The sequence below is a fragment of the Chiloscyllium punctatum genome, chromosome 4 (genome assembly GCF_047496795.1).
Source record: "Chiloscyllium punctatum isolate Juve2018m chromosome 4, sChiPun1.3, whole genome shotgun sequence".
NCBI classification, from domain to species: domain Eukaryota; kingdom Metazoa; phylum Chordata; class Chondrichthyes; order Orectolobiformes; family Hemiscylliidae; genus Chiloscyllium; species Chiloscyllium punctatum.
The window spans coordinates 44,850,347-44,869,891 of NC_092742.1; the positions used below are offsets into that span (position 1 = coordinate 44,850,347).

General features: G+C 40.2%; 1 protein-coding gene across 1 annotated transcript in view; it reads left to right on the forward strand.

Annotated features, from left to right (window-relative positions):
• The window catches only part of tecpr2 (tectonin beta-propeller repeat containing 2), a 112,112-nt gene that overhangs the window by 34,220 nt on the left and 58,347 nt on the right, over positions 1-19,545 (forward strand). The window contains exons 8-11 of the mRNA XM_072568541.1: positions 7,388-7,834; positions 9,424-10,445; positions 10,818-11,001; positions 11,282-11,455. Of these exons, the coding sequence (XP_072424642.1) occupies positions 7,388-7,834; positions 9,424-10,445; positions 10,818-11,001; positions 11,282-11,455 (1,827 nt within the window). The remainder of the gene's footprint in view (positions 1-7,387; positions 7,835-9,423; positions 10,446-10,817; positions 11,002-11,281; positions 11,456-19,545) is intronic.

The following is a 19,545-nucleotide window of genomic DNA, read 5'->3' on the forward strand; positions in this document are numbered from 1 at the left end:
CTTCACTTACAGGATCGATATCCCTCTATTCCTTTCCTATTCATTTATTCTTCCAGGCGATTCTTGAATGCTGCTATTGTGTCTGCTTCCATCACCAATGCATTCCAGGCACTCACCACCTTTTGTGTGGAAAAAAAACTGCCTCGCATGTCTTTTTTAAACTTCCCCTCCCCCCTCGAACCTTGAGCCTGTGGCCCCTAGTAGTTGACCCCTCCACCCTGGGAAAAAGCCTCATGCTTTCCACTCCATCCCTGCCATTTATAATCTTATAAACTTCAATTGGGTCGCCCCTCAACTTCCTGCATTCCAGTGAAAATAAACCCAGTTTAGTCAACCTTGCTTCATAGCTAAAATCCCCCATTCCAGGAATGACCTGGTAAACCTTTTCTGTACCTTCTCCAAAGCATCCACATCCTTCTGGTAGTATGGTGAACAGAACTGTACACAATATTCTAAGTGTGGCCGAACTAAAGTTCTATAATGCAGCAGCATAATTTGTCTATCTTTATACTCAATGCCACTTTCAATGAAGGTACGCATGTTATAAGCTTTTTTTACTACCTTATCCATCTGCGCAACCACCTTCAGTGATCTGTGGACCTGCGCACCCAGTGACAATGCATGTAAAACTTCTTCCTAACACCCAGAATTAATCTGTCATAAATACGGGCACTACACTGAGGTTGGTGTGAATTGACAGGAACTGAAAATACAGAGCAGGTTTCAGTGAGGATTTTTAGAGTTATTTAAAAAGTGTAATTAAAATATATGTCAGCAGTAGTTCAATTGGTAGTCCTTTTCCTGCAGAACATTACCAGGTCAAGGCCCACTAAAGAACTTAGGACTAGAAATCTAAGCTGGCTCTCCAGACCAATACTGTCAGTAGTGCTATCTTTCTGTTGGAAAGTTAACCTAAGGCCCTGTCTCTCCATTCACGTAGTTACTAAAAGACAAAATGACTCAATTTCAAGAAGAACATAGTGTATCCCCTAAGATTTGACTAATAATTATCCATCAATCAACATTATTTAGCTATTATCATATTTCTGTTGGAAGTATTTGTTGTCCTCAAATAAACTGCTGCATCTCCAACACAGTGAATACTCTTCACAAGGTAATTTTTTGACTGTAACACACTTTGGGACATCTTGTGACTTTGAAAGGATCAATATAATTCAATTTTAAAAAAAAATACCAAAACTGCCTGGAAATTTTATTGCAGCTTTGAAAGATCCTATGTAAAAGTAAAATTGAAAGATATTGGGAGCCAACAACATGGTGACATCTAAGAATGTAGATGGATTCCAACATAGCAATTTATTTGACATATAAAATTGAGAGGATTTGGGTTCATTGTAATTAACTTACACTCTCAATTGTGCATTCTTTTAGCCAAGTCATTGTTTTGCACCTGCAATGGGTGTAAACATGAGGAATCTCCAAGCTTAAGCATTCTACAGAATATTGGTATAAAATGCTGTGTAGGTTTTGTATTGGCACTATTCATAATTACTTAATGCACATTGAATTCTGTGGTGGGATTAATGATTTCCAGATTTGTTTGATAGATGCTTTGAATCCTACACAGAAGAAACTACAGTCAAAAACGTAATCCACTTTGTTGTTATTTTCAGTGCCACTTCATGCAAGATTTCATCTGATTTTATTGTAGGGTTCTTGACATACACAGTACCATCAAGCATTCGCGTGGTCTGGTGTCTGTAGAACCTCTTGTCATTCACAGGCATCTGGATAGGTACATGAATAGGAAGGATTTAGAGCAATATAGGCTGAATGCTGGCAAATGGGACTATATTAATTTAGGATATCTGGTCGGCATTGATATGCTGGACTGAAGGATCTGTTTCCATGTTGTGCAAGTCTGTGACAAACAATGTGGACTCTCATGTTGCAGAAAATAACCTGAGCAGGAGTTTCTTCTGTTCTCATTACTGGTTAAATTTAAGAAAATCTGTTTTTTCTTTCCTTTGGACTCTTGACAACAGCACTTTAATGGAAGACTTATTTTGCTAAGTCTAATCCATTTAGCTCCTGGTAAGACTGATTCTGTGCTTTTAGAGAGCATTACCTCACTTTTATAGAGTCATAGAGACATACAGCACGGAAACAGATCCTTAGGTCCAGCTCGTCCATGCTGATCAGATATCGCAATCTAATCTAGTCCCACTTACCAGAACCTGGCCCATATCCATCCAAACCCTTCCTATTCACATACTCATCCAGATGCCTTTTAAATGTTGCACTTGTACCAGCCTCCACCACTTTCTCTGGCAGCTCATTCCATACACAGACCACTCTCTGCGTGAAAAAGGTTGCCCCTTAGGTCTCTTTTATATCTTTCCCCTCTCACCCTAAACCTATGCCCTCTAGTTCTGGATTCCCCAACCCCAGGGAAAAGATGTTGTCTATTTATCCTATCCATGCCCCTCATGATTTTATAAACCTCCATAAGGTCATCCCTCAACCTCCGACACTCCAGCGGAAACAGCCCCATCCTATTCAACTTCTCTATTGCTCAAATCCTCCTGTTTTAGTTTCCTTCAATTCTCCACATACCCTGTACGTATTCTGTTCGTAGAATCCCTACAGTGTGGAAACAGGCCACTTGGCCCAACAAGTCCACACCAACCCTTGAAGAGTAACCGACACAGAACCCATTCTCCTACCCTATTGCTCTACATTTCCCCTGACTATTGCATTGAACCCACACATCCCTGAACACTATGGAAAATTTAGCGTGGCCAATTCACCTAATCTGCACATCTCTGGACTGCAGGAGGAAACCGGAGCACTCAGAGGAAACCCATGCAAACACAGGGACAATATGCAAACTCCACACCCAACGCTTTTGTAGCTCTTCACAAAATATTTGCCACATTTGTCTTCTATATCTCTATTTATTCTTCACTTTCTATGTTAATTATGACTCGAGTATATACCGTATATACTCGAGTAATAGTTGAATTTTTTTTGACTGCCTTTTAAGGTTAAATTTATGGAGTCAGCTATTACATGGATACTTTTGAGGGGCTGAAATTCATGCCCGTCAAAATTCATACCACACTGTTGGAATATTGTGTGCAATTCTGGTCTCCTTCCTATCGCAAAGATGTTGTGAAACTTGAAAGGGTTCAGAAAAGATTTACAAGGATGTTGCCAGGGTTGGAGGATTTGAGCAATAGGCTGGGCTGTTTTCCCTGGAGTGTCGGAGGTTGAGGGTGACCTTATAGAGGTTTCCAAAATCATGATGGGTATGGATAGGATAAATAGACAAAGTCTTTTCCCTGGGGTCGGGGAATCCAGAACTAGAGGGCATAGGTTTAGGGTGAGAGGGGAAAGACATAAAAGAGACCTAAGGGGCAATTGTTTCACACAAAGGGTGGTACATGTATGGAAGGAGCTGCCAGAGGAAGTAGGGGAGGTTGGTACAATTGCAACATTGAAAAGGCATTTGGATGGGTATATGAATAGGAAGGGTTTGGAGAGATATGGGCCAGATACTGGCAGATGGGAATAGATTGGGTTGGGATATCTGGTCGGCATGGACGAGTTGGACCGAAGAGTCTGTTTTCATGCTGTACATCTCTATAACTGTAAGCCCAACTGATCTCATGGGGCAGCATGGTGGTTCAGTGGTTAGCACTGCTGCCTCACAGCACCAGGTTCCAGCCTCGGGCGACTGTCTGTGTGGAGTTTACACATTCTCCCTGTGTCTGCGTGGGTTTCCTCCCACAATCCAAAAATGTGCAGGTTAAGTGAATTGATCGTGCTAAATTGCCCATAGGGTTAGATGCATTATTCAGAGAGAAATGGGTCTGGGTGGGTTAGCCTTCGGAGGGTCGGTGTGGACTGCTTGGGCCAAAGGGCCTGTTTCCACACTATAGGGAATCTAATCTAAACAAATAAAGAAAAATAACCAACGAATTCCGAAAACCTGGAGTGGAACACAACAGCCAGTGGACTGGAACACCAGGAGTGGAGCAGAACAACCAGCAGACTAGAAAGCTGGAGCAGGATGTGACGGCCAGCACACTGCCTCATAAACATTAATCTGTTATCTATGAAGAACTAGGGTCGACTTTTACACAAGATATGTGGAAACTTCCAGATTATTTGGCCAAAAGTAGGGGGTTGACATTTACATGACATCGACTGTTACTTGAGTGTATACGGTTGACAGCAGGTTTACTGAGTTGCCCATTGTGAAGCAGAAGTCTGGGATTCCCTCCTTGTGAATTAAGATCCAAATTTTAGAAATAGTAGATTCCTTGCCCAGTTTCCTTTTGTTTGCTGATTTCCTTGGATGGGTTGTTGTTATGGAATTGAAATGCAATAGCTGTGTTATTGGAGGTGTATGCATGCACTCTGTGTGCATATGATAACTTTGTTAAGCGGTTCCATTGCACAGTTTTCAGTTCTTTTTCTGACCAAGCAAATAATGCACCTGCATTATGAATCAGTATTGTTCACATCTGTAAAGAGCTGCTTTTAGTCTTGGATACCTCACAGATTCTTCATTTATTTTATTTTGTTCTTTTATGAATTTTCAATTATGAGCCAGAATTGACTCTTGGACTTTGGTACAGTTTGGGTTAAAAAGGAAAGAACAGACTTGGCAAGCTTTGTTTGTTTGAAAAGCCAAACCTGGAGGCTAATTATAGACTGAGCCTTGATTAAATGGTTCCACCGATCAGCCCCCATCCCAAAACTAGCTCAGGAAAAGCATTGTGTTTAAATGAGTAGCAGAAATGGGCTATTCATGAGGCCAATACCTGAGGAGTTGATCACAGCAAGCCTGAGGGAGACCCTGTGTTCAACAGTTGCCAGATTTTGAATGGTGACTGAGACCTCTGGGAGAGTCAGTCAGTCAGTCTACTGGGGTGAAACCAGAATTAAAGATTTTTTTTAAGCTATGTTTTCTTTGAGATGATTCTTGAAGGCTGTTGAGACAGTATGAAGATTTGAAACAACAACAGAAGTTGCTGGAAAAACTCAGCAGGTCTGGCAACATCTGTGCAGAGAAAACAGAGTTAACATTTTGGGTCCCGTGACCCTTCTTCAGAAGAGGTTTGAAAGCTAAATGTCTAATCTGATGTGCCAGCCTCCAGAAACCCAAAGAACGAAGTGTTGCCGCCTTGAGTGAACTAAGAAGGTGACCCTGGTCAATGCTTCAGAGAAAACATTTGCCTGTGAACAGTGCACCATGAAGGATATTTAAGTAATCTGGCCAGTTTTAATTATGCTTCAACTTTGTTTATTTCTGTCTTTTGTGTCAGAAGTCACATGACACCAGGTTATAATCCAACAGGTTTATTTGGAATCATAAGCTTTTGGAGCGTTGTTCTTTCATCAGGTGAAGTGGAGGGAGATGCATAGGCTGAATAACAAATCGTTGCAAATGACCATCCTGTCGACACTCCACTCACACCATTTGTACTATCTTTTGACACACTTAATTACCTGGAATTTTCTTGCAATGATCTCTCTGCTTATAAATTTCATGTCTGTCCACTTCTCTCTGCTTTACCTGATGAAGGAGCAGCTCTCTGAAAGCTTGTGATTTCAGATAAAACTATTGGACTATAACATGGTGTTGTGTGATTTCTGACTTTGTCCACCCCAGTCCAACACTGCACTTCCACATCATGGTCTTTTGTGTGAATGGGGCTGAATTCAAATGTTTTGGGTTTAAAGCATAGACGTGTCAGCTTACCATGCTGATTACATTTTCTCTCTGCTAATGTTAGGTTGTATTTAATAAATTGTTAAGTCTTTTGTTTAAGACACAAGACTGGTGTCTAGAAATGAATTATCCACAAAATCTGGGATTGGTTAATCAAAAGTCTAGTTAGGACCTGTTGGAGTGACTATTTGGGAGTCTTCAAAAGTTTAATTTTTCAGCATTGTGAATACAAAGGTATAAAGTATCCTTTTGGTTCTGTCTCTGTTTCATAACAAGTCAGTTTGGAAATCATAGAATCATAAAATCCATGCAAAAAGAGACTATTCAGGCCATTGAGTCTGCATAGTCCGAAGAGTATCCCATTCAAATCCATCTCCCCCATCCAGCCATATCCGTGAAACCCCACATTGGTTTTTATTTTACCATGACTAATCCACTTAAACTACATCTCCCTGAACACTACTGGGCAATTTTTCTAGCATGACCAATCCACCTAACCCACACATCTTTGGATGTGAGAGGAAACTGGAGCAGCCCCACAGAGACATGAGGAGAATGTGGAAACTCCGCATACAATTGCCCAAGACTGGAATCGAACCTGGCTCTCTGGTACTGTGAGGCAGTAGCGCTAACCGCTGTGTCACCACGTGTACAATATTCATTAAACTTTTCATTATGCTTTATTGAATTAAGTTTTTTTTTCAACTTTAAACAGAATGCCTGAGACCTCGTGCTTGACTGTCTTGCTTTTCCTCTGTGATATCATTCTCCCCAATAATGCTATTGGCACATTAACAGTTTCATACTGAATTTAAATTGATACTCAAGTCAGTAAGTATAATGTACAGATCTAAAACAAATGCGCACAAACTACTATACTTGATTTCAAGGGGGTCAGGTTGGTGATTCCTTGTTCTGTGACCGAGTGCCATATTTTTGTAATTTATATATTTAAAATAACAGAAGAAGATATGAAATTATTGGCATAAATTTGCTTTTGTTTTTACGTTCTGTTTCCGTATAATGTTCTTGGGTTTCTTCAGGATTTCCTTTTTTTTCCTTTTTCAAAGGCATGACAATGCAAAATCAGGTTTCTTCAGGTTAGAAAATCAAGGACTAGAGATCATAATCTAAATATTACTGCCTGGTTTTCTTTAGGAGTGAAGTTCAGAAGCATATTCAAAGGGTATTAGGAGCTTGGAATACTTCTGTAAATGTTCAGTTGTTCATTTTAAATCCTAGGATTGTTCATTTTGTTTAATCCAAAGGTGATTATAGGACAAAGTCAATGTGAATTAGGACACGCAAATTAGGTTGCTAATAAGCAGAATTATAGCACACACTCCAATGTCTAAATACCCTTTTTCTGTTTTGTTTTAGTTCTTGAGGTTTTTTTGTATCTTCCATCTTCATTTGCGTGTTAATTTGATAGTTCTTATACATATAAGATTTACAAGTACAAGATATTATTTTCAAATTTCAGATGGACATTGACAATGTTAAGCTACCACCTTCAGCTTTTCTTAAAAAGGTTCAACGATTTGACAATCGCTTCAAGGCAAAGAAGGGTAAAATATTGTTTAAACTACTGTGAATAGAGGCCGTCCTGAATCTCCAGATTCTTTTCCTAGGAAAGTTTCTAAATCTGATGTGAACTTAATGCAGATGTAATTGCCTTTTCAGGAGTGCATTCACAATTAAACTCCCCGCTGATAGTCAGCTCCAGGGAATCAGTTCAAGAAACTGTGATTGCAACAGACTCAAAAGAAATGCGAAGTGAAAATAAAACTTCAGAAACTGATACGTTTGAAGCACAACATTCATCGTCTTCAGAACTTGAGCCAAATTTGAGTTCAAAAAACGAAATGGAAAGACATCCCTGGGACGAGACAGGAGAGGGAAGACATTCAGAAACAAGTGAGCCAAGGAGCAGAAGCAGCTCTACAAACAGTGGTATTAGTGTTTTTAGCCATGTAACATCTCCGGAACAGCAGATAGGAGCAATTTTCTCGCCTGTGGGATTAACAAAGATTTCAGATTCTGCAGAAAGATTCAGAACAATGAACATGGAAGAATTCAACCAACAGCTCATTGTTGTTCCTGTAAAAAAGAAGAAGAAACGCAAGCAAGGTATTTTTTTAATATAACCTTTTCTACCACCTCCAAACAAACCTGGGATATATTTCCTTCCCCACCCCTTTCCGCCTTCCGCAAAGACCGTTCCCTCCGTGACTACCTGGTCAGGTCCACGCCCAACTACAACCCATCCTCCAATCCTGGCACTTTCCCTTGCCACCGCAGGAACTGTAAAACCTGTGCCCACACCTCCTCCCTCACCTCTATCCAAGGCCCTAAAGGAGCCTTCCACATCCATCAAAGTTTTACTTGCACATCCACTAATATCATTTATTGTATGCGTTGCTCCTGATGCGGTCTCCTCTACATTGGGGAGACTGGGCGCCTCCTAGCAGAGCGCTTTAGGGAACATCTCCGGGACACCCGCACCAATCAACCAAACCGCCCCGTGGCCCAACATTTCAACTCCCCCTCCCACTCTGCCGAGGACATGGAGGTCCTGGGTCTTCTTCACCGTCGCTCCCTCACCACTAGACGCCTGGAGGAAGAACGCCTCATCTTCCGCCTCGGAACACTTCAACCCCAGGACATCAATGTGGACTTCAACAGTTTCCTCATTTCCCCTTCCCCCACCTTACCCTAGTTCTAAACTTCTAGCTCAGCACTGTCCCCATGACTTGTCCTACCTGCCAATCTCTTTTTCCACCTATCCACTCCACCCTCTCCTCCTTGACCTATCACCTTCATCCCCTCCCCCACTCGCCCATCGTACTCTATGCTACTTTCTCCCTACCCCCACCCTCCTCTAGCTTATCTCTCCACGTTTCAGGCTCACTGCCTTTATTCCTGATGAAGGGCTTTTGCCTGAAATATCGATTTCAAAGCTCCTTGGATGCTGCCTGAACTGCTGTGCTCTTCCCGCACCACTAATCCAGAATCTGGTTTCCAGCATCTGCAGTCATTGTTTTTACCTCTTTGGCTTTATTGACTTCATTAATCTAAATTAAGGGATATCTAATTTAAATATGCAAACCAGCACTGAGGACTTCAATGATAATTTGCAAAAACCGGAAGTGATGCTGTTGATATTTAATGACAACCATCAAATTGGCATGCAACTTTTCAGAGTAGAATCAGATTTACTGCCTGCTAATTTGGACAATTACAAGGCTATATTTCTAAGGTGGTTCTGCTTATTAATCTAATTATATATAAAATAATGTGTTTGACACACATTCTCACAACTTGAACATTTTGGTGGGATACACTGGAAAAGTGGTTGGAAAATTGGTAATTGGATGGCATAAGTTTACTATCGTGAAGAGAGAGAGAAGTTCAATTTTATTTTAAACTGGTTTGGAATTGCTCTGTTCAAATACAGTAATGTGATCCATAATTTGGAGAAGTGTACATAATGCCATAGAAAATTTTACAGCATTGTTCTAGCTGAATATGGTTTCTGTATGATGGAAGGAATTTTTTGGCTCATTGAGGATTTTATTTTAATTAATAATTTGTAATACGATGCTGCAATTATATATTGTAGTTACAGGTAATGTAAAATTGCTTTTTGATCTGATTTTCTGTTTTCCTGCTGCAAAGTGTCTCTGTTTATGAATAATTGCATGTTGTTTGTCATACAGCAAGTTCTGGATCTGAAGGCAGTCTTGTAAAACATGAAATTGACTGTTCCAATAGTTCCCAAAGTTCAGAGCCAGCACTGTTAAGTGACTTTGCTTTTGATGGCTCCATAACCACAACTTGTGACTTGTCTGATCAAATGAGTTTGTTGAGCAGCAGCCTGGATCACTTGATCACTGATTTTTCTGAACAAGAGAGCCAGATTGGTTCAGAATTGGATACTTTTTTGCAAGAGGAGAGTAATTCCAATATTTTTGGCTCCATACAATCTCCTGAGTGTACATCAACATCACAGGATGACCATCTCCCATCAGACAGTTTAGCAGAATCTTTGAAGACTGCAACTACAATGAATGAAAATACATGTTCCTCTGATTTACATTTTGCAGAATGTTTAGATACTGTATCTTCTGTCAAATTGGAAACTTTAGACAGTTCCTGCAATAAAAACAAAGATTGCAGAGGCGAGGTTTCAGTTTCAAGTTCTGAACCAGTACTTAGACAACAAGCAAATTTAGTTAGCACTATGTTTGATGTGGTTTGCAACAGTGAACCTTTGGAATTAAGATCTCAAGATCCAGAAAAATCTGTGTTGTCTGGTGGCCTAAATTTGCAAGGATCTTTAAGTGAAAGCTCAGAGTCTTTCTTGGATGAGCGTCATGCACTACTGATGAGAATTCTTTCACCAGACAAAGATCACAACAGACAAGAAGTCAATGCATTTTCACAGTTATGTGTGTCATACAATGAACCCAATTTATCAGACAGAACTGAATCTCCGCAACCTTTTGAAACTGCTTGTTCAGTTGATAATGCTATCACTGACGAAAAGAAAGTCCAACAACAACTTTCATCTTCCAGTGATGATGAGGATATTTATGGCCATGGAGGACCTCCTTCATTATCTGAAACCAGTGTGACTGAACACATTCTCACTTCTGATGTTGAAAAATCACAAGGTTCAGTTTTTCAAGATCTGAATACTTCTGTTTCAGATGAAATGGAGCTTTTAAAATCGGATCAGGTGAAGCAAAATCTATATTTGTTTTTCTTTTAATGTTTACTCTTGAAATTAAAAATTCATAAATTATATATGTTCTATTTTTAATTATCATCTGTTCTTTAATGTAACATGTTACCAAAGAAAAAGCAGTTGGCCAGGTAAGCACAAGACATTGATTATTTAAGAGTTTTGATGACAATGACAAAAGTTTGAAATATTTTTGTCAGTTCTATGAATTCATTGTTAACTTAAATGTGAAAACTGAAAAACTTATTCTTGAATAAGGTGCATATGTTTTGAAATGAGAATAGACACTGGTTCTTGAAAGGACAAGAAAAAGAGGAAAATTCATACTGAAAAAATCATTGACTTCTGTTTATTTGGTGTTTTTAGTTTGCTGAGAGCTGGATGGGTTACTCTGGCCCGGGCTATAATATCCTCAGCCTTGTGGTCTCCGAGAAGCATGTCTGGTGTTTAGATTACAAAGGTGGACTATACTGTAGCCCGTTTCATGGTACAAGTTTGCGGTGGCAGAAGTTTGAGGATGGTGTGCAACAGGTGGCTGTATCACCATCAGGTCAGTGAAAAAATTGTGTTGCTCTGTTGTGCAGAATTCCAGATATTTGTAGAATTGAAGATAGGAACTTGTCAGCTCCCTCATTACACATTTCTAATAGAATATAAATTATGTACACGCAAATAGTTAAAAAGTGCTTGAGGGAGAATGTAGTAATTGTACAATTAGAATATATTCTGCGCCTTGTTTGCAAAGCATATATTGATTAAACTAAAACCTCTAAAACCTCCTGTATTTTAATTTTAGACATCTTTGGAATTATTTTACTTTTCAATAACAGGTGTGCTGTTATGGAAGATTGAACAAAAATCAAGCAAAGCTTTTGCCTGTGGTAAAGTGACAATGAAAGGGAAGAGACATTGGTATGAGGCTCTACCAAATGCTGCATATGTTGCTTTAAGTGATGACACTGCATGGATCATCCAAACTAATGGAGAACTCTATCTACAAACAGGTAGATACAAACAGTGATGCATTTATTATTGCAATCATGGACATTATCTCATCAAAGTGTTCAGAAATGCTATTGAACACAACTGGAACAGGTGAGACTTGAACTTAGTCCTTCTGGTTCAGGGATAGGACAGTACTACTGTGCCACATGAGCCCTTATTATTGCAGTCATGTACATGCAGCAGAAAGTGTTTTCCTCAGTAGGTATAATTAATCATTCACAGATTCTATCAAAACCGTGTTTCTCCTTAATCGGTGCACTGTTTACTGCACAATTGAATGTGTTTAAAATAAATATATTTAACATTTATATTTCTATAGTTTATTTCTCAATCTCTAGCTGTGCTGTCTTTAGGCAATCCCATGAATTGGTTGTGTCCTCAGTAAATTAGGAAAATTAGCAAGATATTGCACTTAAAAAGAAATAGGACTTTTAAATTTTAAAGGCAGTTTCTAAGGCCTATTGCATGATTATACAGAGCAGAGAGGTTGGGACAAATTAAGTAGCTCTTTCAAAAAGACAAGGTGGACATGTTATGTGATCTTGTGGAGGCCCAGCCTATAGTACTTTATCATACTAAATGAATATTGTAGGAAAAGCTTGAGCTTTTCCATTTAGGTTGGTGCCATTCTTTGCTCAAGGGAGGTGATGGTCGACTGGTATTAATGTTGGATTATCAATCCAGATACCCAGGTAATCTTCTGAGGACCCAGGTTCAAATTATTGAATTTGAATTCAATAAATATCTGTAATTAGGGAAGGAAACTGCCATCCTTACTTGGTCTGGCCTACATGTGTCTTCAGACCCATAGCAATGTGGCTGATACTTAACTGCCTTCAGGGAGATTTATGGATGGATAGTAAATGCTGGCCTAGCCAGTGATGCCCACATCCTGTGAATGAACAAAAAAATTAGAAGTTCTGCAGGATGAAAATAAAATCACGTGTCGCCATGCAAAAGAATTGTTATTTAACAAAATTTTCTTTTAGTCAAAATGTTTAAACTATTTTTAATCAACATTTTTTTTTGGGACTTGAACCCAGACCACCTGTACAAAGCCACTTCAGTACCATGTGCTTGATAGAAGGCTTTCATTTGATGTTCCCTTCCAAAAATATTTAAGATAAATACAGCTAATGTCATCGAGTTCCTATTTAAAACTGGATGAACAGACTGTGTTGATCATGGTAAGTATCAACTTGCCCTTTACTGGAATGAGGGGGAGAATGGTGGCAGCACTTAGGACTAAGATGCACATTGAGGTCTTATACTTTCTGGGGAAGTGACAGAGATGCACAATTGTTGCATAGGAATGCTGGTATTTTATAGTATGGTTTATAGAATATAAAAGTCATGGTATATAATTAATTTATATAGAATTCTTCAGTGCTGTGTGCAGTTTTTGGCTTCACCTCATAGGAAGGATGTTGATGCAAAGGTGCAGCATAAGTTTTTTAGTCTGAAGAAATAGCCTCAAAAAGAAAGACATAAATTTTGGAGCTGTTTGAAGAAATGGAGATTGAGGTGGTATGATTGACTGCAAAAGATTGGGAACAAAACAAAAATAACATATATCTTGTAGGAGAGTTGTGAAACTGGAATACAGTATCAAAGGTGACGATTGAAATGGAAACTATGTTGAGTTTTAAGAACATTGCTAAGAAAGAGACAGAACTTTGCACCTTCCATTCATCAAAACTGAAAAGCAAACAAAATGTTTTTATTTTGTGTCGTCCTCCACTTCCCTTTCATCACTGGTGAAATAGCCAACAGGCTAACTTAACTTAAGGTTGAAAGGAAAGCTACTCAGTCCTTCGAAGACAAGCTGTAAGCCAGAAGATTGGGAACATTTTAGGAACCAAGAAAATATTACTGAAAATAAATTGGTGGAGAAATTAGAATCTGACAGTAAACGAGCAAAAAATTTAAAAGCAGTCAGAGCTTTCAAAGTATAAATAAAGAAAATAGCTAAAATGAGTATGTCCCTTAGAGAATGACAGAAGTGAACTACTAATAACAGTATACATATTATCAGAGGATAGGGATTAGTAGTATGGATCTGTATTCATATTTGGGCACAAAACGAATCTCAAAGTAACAATAGGAAAAACCACAGGGTAGAGGGAAGGGAAGGCACTTTAAAACAATCAGTCTCTCCAGAGAAGTACTGCGAAAACTCATGAGATTAAAGGCTGTCAAGTCCTGGGGCACTTTTCATTTCTGAAAGTGGAAGCACTTGTACAAACTTGTAAATGGGCCAATAAATCATAGGGTGCCTGATTTACCTCAAAATGTCAACGAAACATTAAGGATCTCAAAAGTTTAAACAAGCCATTTCACACTGCTACTACACAAGTGGTGTTTTTCACTAATAGGATGCTATTATCAGTCTGAATGGACATTCTGCACAGTTGAGCATTGTCATGTATGAATTGCCTTTAATGCCAGCTGCAGAAGTCATACATTCTGATGATTGCAGATGACACTAAGGTTGGTGGAGTAGCAGGTAGTGAAGGGAACTGTCAGAGAATACAGCAGAATATAGATAGATTAGAGAGGTGGGCAGGGAAATGGCAGATAGAGTTCAAAACAGGCAAATGCGAGCTGATGCATTTTGGAATATCCAAATCAAGAGCGAACTATGCAGTAAATGGACAGAGATCTGGGTGTTCATGTCCATTGTTCCCTGAAGGTGGTAACACAGGTCCATAGGATAGTCAAGAAGGCAAACGGCATGCTTTCCTTCATCGGTCGGGGTATTGAGTACAAGAATTGGCAGGTTATGTTACAGTTGTATAAGACTTTGGTTCAGCCACATTTGGAATACTGCATACAGTTCTGGTTGCCACATTACCAAAAGGATGTGGATGCTTTGGAGAGGGTGCAGAGGAGGTTCACCAGGATGTTGTCTGTTATGGAGAGCACTAGCTATGAAGAGAGGTTGAATAGGTTAGGATTATTTTCATTAGAAAGACGGAGTTTGAAGGGGGACCTGATTGAGGTCCACAAAATCATGAGAGGTGTAGACAAGGTGGATAGCAAGGACCTTTTTCCCAGAGTGGGCAATGCAATTACCAGGGGTCATGAGTTCAAGGTGAGAGAGGAAAAGTTTAGGAGAGATTTGCTTGGAAAGTTCTTTACGCAGAGGGTGATGAGTGCCTGGAACGCATTGGCAGCGGCAGTGGTAGAGGCGGGCATGATAGCGTCATTTAAGATGTATTTAGACAGATACATGAATGGGCAGGGAACATAGGGATACAGGCCCTTAGAAAATAGGTGGCAGGTTTAGATAGAGGATCTGGATCAGCGCAGGCTTGGAGGGCTAAAAGGCCTGTTCCTGTGCTATAATTTTCTTTGTTCTTTCGCTGAACAAATCAAATAATACGTTGCTCCATAATATGAAGGGCACAGGCAATATTCGACCAACTCATATGAAAAATCCAAACCAAAGCATCCACCGATGGATGTGATTCTACAATTAACCAGCACTTTCTGAACAATCCTGAGTGTATTAATACCTCACTAACAACTAGTATAAAATAATCACTTCAGCTGAAAACCTGGCTGATTTATGCTTGCTACAGGCTACAAGTATGGATGATCGGGGACTCATTTTCTACAAGCAAAATAAATATATTGAAGCCTTACACATTTTTCTGCATTATCCAAAGCTGCATTGCCTGTAGCTTTCTCCATGGCAATATCCCAGTCAATTAGTCAACTTGCTACCAATCAATTTGCACCCTTTTCACCTGTGGTATAAATTTCTACTGTTATGCCTCCCTGGGGTAGCACATTGGAAATCAAGCCTCTCTATTCCCAGAGATGTCAGAGAAGTTTAAAAACATTTATATGAAGTCCCCAGTCTACCTGTCTGATAGACCTAAGTTAACAGAATATGGACCAAGTTTCTGCACCTAACTGAAACTATTATTTATAACACTTGTAGTTGTTTACATAGAACAGTGCAGCATCGTACAGGCCCTTCAGCCCTTGATGTTGTGCCGACCTTTTATCCTACACGAAGCATACACACCCTTCATTTTACTATCAGCCATGTGGCTATCCAAGAGTCGCTTAAATGTCCCTAATGCATGTGACTCTACTACCACTTCTGGCAGTTCATTCCATGCACTCACCTCTCTCTGTGTAAAGAACCCATCTCTGACATCCGCCCTAAATCTTCCTCCAGTCACCTTAATATAATGATCCTTTGTGATAGCCATTTCCACCCTGGGAAAAGGTCTCTGGCTATCTACTCTATCTATGCCTCTCATCATCTTATACTTCTCTATCAAGTTACCTCTCTTATTTCTTCTCTTCAGTGTGAAAAGTCCTAGCCCCTTCAACCTGCCTTCATAAGACATGCCCTCCAGTCGAGGAAACATCCTGGTAAATCTCCTCTGCACCCTCTCTAAAGCTTCTACATCCTTCTTATAATGAGGTGACCAGAAACGAGCACAATATTCCAAGTGTGGTCTAACCAGAGTTCTTTTGAGCTGCAACATAACCTCACGGCTCTTAAATCCTCCTGCTATGAAAACCAACACATCATACCCCTTCTTAACAACCCTATCAACTTGGGTTGCAGCTTTGAGCAATCAATGGATGTGGACCCCAAAATCCCTTTGTACCTCCTTACTGCCAAGAATCCTGCCTTTAATCCTGTAACCTCCATTCAAATTCAACCTTCCTAATTGATTCACTTCACACTTTTCCAAGTTGAACTCCATCCGGCTCTGCATCCTGTTAACGTCCCATTATAACCTACACTGCCCTCCACACTATGCACAACTCCACCCATCTTTGTGTCATTGGCAGACTTACTAACCCACTGTTCCACTTCCTTTCCAAGTCATTTATAAAAATCACAAAGTCCCAGAACAGATCCCTATGGAATTCTGTATACAGACAGCCAAATTTCCCTGTATCCCATGCCTCCTTACTTTCTGAATGAACCTACCATGAGAAACCCTATCAAATGCCTTGCTAAAATCCATATACACCACATCCGCGACTCTATCTTCATCAATGTGTTTTGTGAGTTCCTAAGACTGACTGGTCTGTAATTCCCAGGATTATCTCTATTCCCTTTCTTGAACAAGGGAATAACATTTGCCACCCTCCAATCATATGGTACTACTCCAGTGGACAGTGTAGATGCAAAGATCATCGCCAAAGATGCAGCAATCTCTTCCCTGGCTTCCCGTAGTAACCTTGGGTATATACCGTCTGGCCCATGGGACCTATTTATCCTTATGTTTATCATAATTTCCAGCACATCCTCCTTCTTAACATCAACCTGTTTGACCATAGCAGCCTCTTTCACGCTGTCCTCACAAACGACAAGGTCCCTCTCACTAGTGAATACTGAAACAAAGTATTCATTAAGGACCTCCTCCAACTCAAGGCACAAATTGGCCCTAGCCTCACTCTGGCCATCCTCTTGTTCTTCACATAAGTGTAGAACGCCTTAGGGTTTTCCTTAATCCTACCCACTAAGGGTTTTTCATGCCCCCTTCTAGCTCTGCTCAGTCCATTCTTCAGTTCCTTCCTAGCTCCCTTGTAACCCTCTAGAGCCCTGTCTGATCCTTGCCTCCTCAACCTTAAGTAAATTTCCTTCGTCCTCTTGACTAAATGTTCCGTATCTCTTGCCGTCCAAGGTTCCTTCACCCTACCATCCTTTCATTGCCTCAGTGGGACAAACCTGTCCAGTGCTTTCAGTAAGTGCTCCCTAAACAACCTCCACATTTCTGTCGTGCATTTGCCTGAGAATATCTGTTCCCAATTTATGCTCCACAGTTCCTGCCTAATAGCATTGTAATTCCCCTCCTCAGTTAAATACTTTCTCATACGTCTGCTCCTATCTTTCTCCATAACTATAGTAAAGGTCAGGGAGTTGTGATTGCTATGACTGAAATGCTTTCCCACCAAGAGATCTGACACTTGACGTGGTCCGTTGCCAAGAACCAATTCCAATCTGGCCTCCCCTCTAGTCAGCCTATCTGCATATTGAGTCAGAAATCCTTCCTGGACACACCTGACAAAGTCTGCTCCATCCAAACTATTTGCACTAAGGAGGTTCCAGTCAATATTAGGGAAGTTGAAGTTACCCATGACAACAATCCCTGGTACTTCTGCATCTTTCCAAAATCTGTCTCCCAATCTGTACCTCCGTGTCTCTGTTGCTATTGGGCGGGGGGGAGGGAGAGTCTATAGAAAGCTCCCAATAAAGTGACTGCTCCCTTCCTGTTTCTAACTTACAACCATACTGACTTAGTAGACACACCTGCCTTGACAACCTCCCTTTCCGCAGCTGTGATATTATCCTTGATTAGCAATGCCACTCCCCCACATCTTTTATCTCCTCCCTATTCCTTTTGAAACATCTAAACCCTGGAACATCCAACAACTGTTCTTGTCCCTGTGATATTCAAGTCTCTGTAATGGCCACAGCATCATATCTCCAAGTACTGATCCATGCTATCAGTTCATTACCCTTATTCCTGACACTTCTTGCGTTAAAATAGACATAGTTCTACCCATCACTCTGCAACTTTGCCCTATCAACTGTCTGTCATTCCTTACAGACTCTCTGCACATTATATCTGCTTGTTCACCAGCTACCCCATCCTCTGATCCGTAGCTCCAGTTCCCATCCCCTGCCAAACTAGTTTAAACCCTCCAGCAAAGGTCCTACCCAGGATATTGGTACGCCTCCAGTTCAGGTGCACCCCATCCTCTTGTACAGGTCCCACCTTCCCCAGAAGGAATCCCAATGGTCCACATATCTGAAGCCCCCCCCTCCTGTATGGTTACCTGTCAATGCATAACTCTAAGTTAAAACTCTAACTCCCTTCTAACAACACACCCCCTTCCTGACACACACAAACAGACAAAGCCATTGGTTTTATGGATGCAGGGGAAAATCTACTGAGAAAACAGGGCAATGGCACATGTTCAAGATTTAGTGGAGGGGTTCCTTTGGTTGCCAAGTCCTTTAGTTCTCTGAGCTATTCCTTTAGGTTCTTTCATTTCTTCAAAGGAGGCACAGAAGGACTGGTTTACAAATTATAAAATCTCTGACCTATTGATTAAAAGCAACAGCTTACAGTAACTGGTGAAAATGCACTTAGATTTCTTTAACTTCAAGTGTTTTACTGGAGAAAGATGCACACCACCTTTCAGAGGTCTAAGGGCTCTTCACTGTTTCGTTCATATCCACAAGCTGCAGAAAGTCAGACTTAATGATCCTTGACATCCATAACTGGCCATAACTCCACAAATTACTTTCTCTCTCTCTCTCTCTCTCTCTATATATATATATATATATATATATATATGATATATACATACCACAGTGTTGTGCTATTTATTTCCATCTTCCCCATTGCTTGTAATGCAACAGTGTAACATGACTACCAATGAGTTTCAGAAACTTGCTTTTTTTTTAAAGTAAAGCACTACTTTCCTCAGACTTCTGTTGTAAAACAGCCCTTTTCCCAATTCAGTCCACAATCAAAATTTAACATTGAGTCATAGAGACGTACAGTATGGAAACAGACCCTTTGGTCCAACTCGTCCATGCTGATCAGATATCCTAAATAAATCTAGTCCCATTTGCCAATATTTAGCCCATATGCCTCTAAACCCTTCCTATTCATATAGCTATCCAATTGCCTTTAAAAGTGTTGTAATTGTTCCAACCCCCACCACTTCCTATGACAGCTCATTCCATACACCACCCTGTGCCCACAGGTCCTTTTTATATCTTTCCCCTCTCACCTTAAACCTATGCCCTCAAGTTTTGGACTCCCTGACCCCAAGGAAAAGATCTTGACCCTATCCTTGCCCCTATGTTTTTATAAACCACTATAAGGTCTTCCCTTAGCCTCTGACACTTTAGGGATAGCAATAGCAATAACAAGATGTGATTTTTAAGGCGTAATAAAATAATGCAGGTGCTGGAAATCTGAAATAAAAATAAGAAGTGCTAGAGAAACTCACCCAGTCTGAGAGAGAGAAAAACAGTTGATGTTTTCAGCCTGATATGACTTCTTCAGAACTCTCAGATCTTTATGCTGTTAAA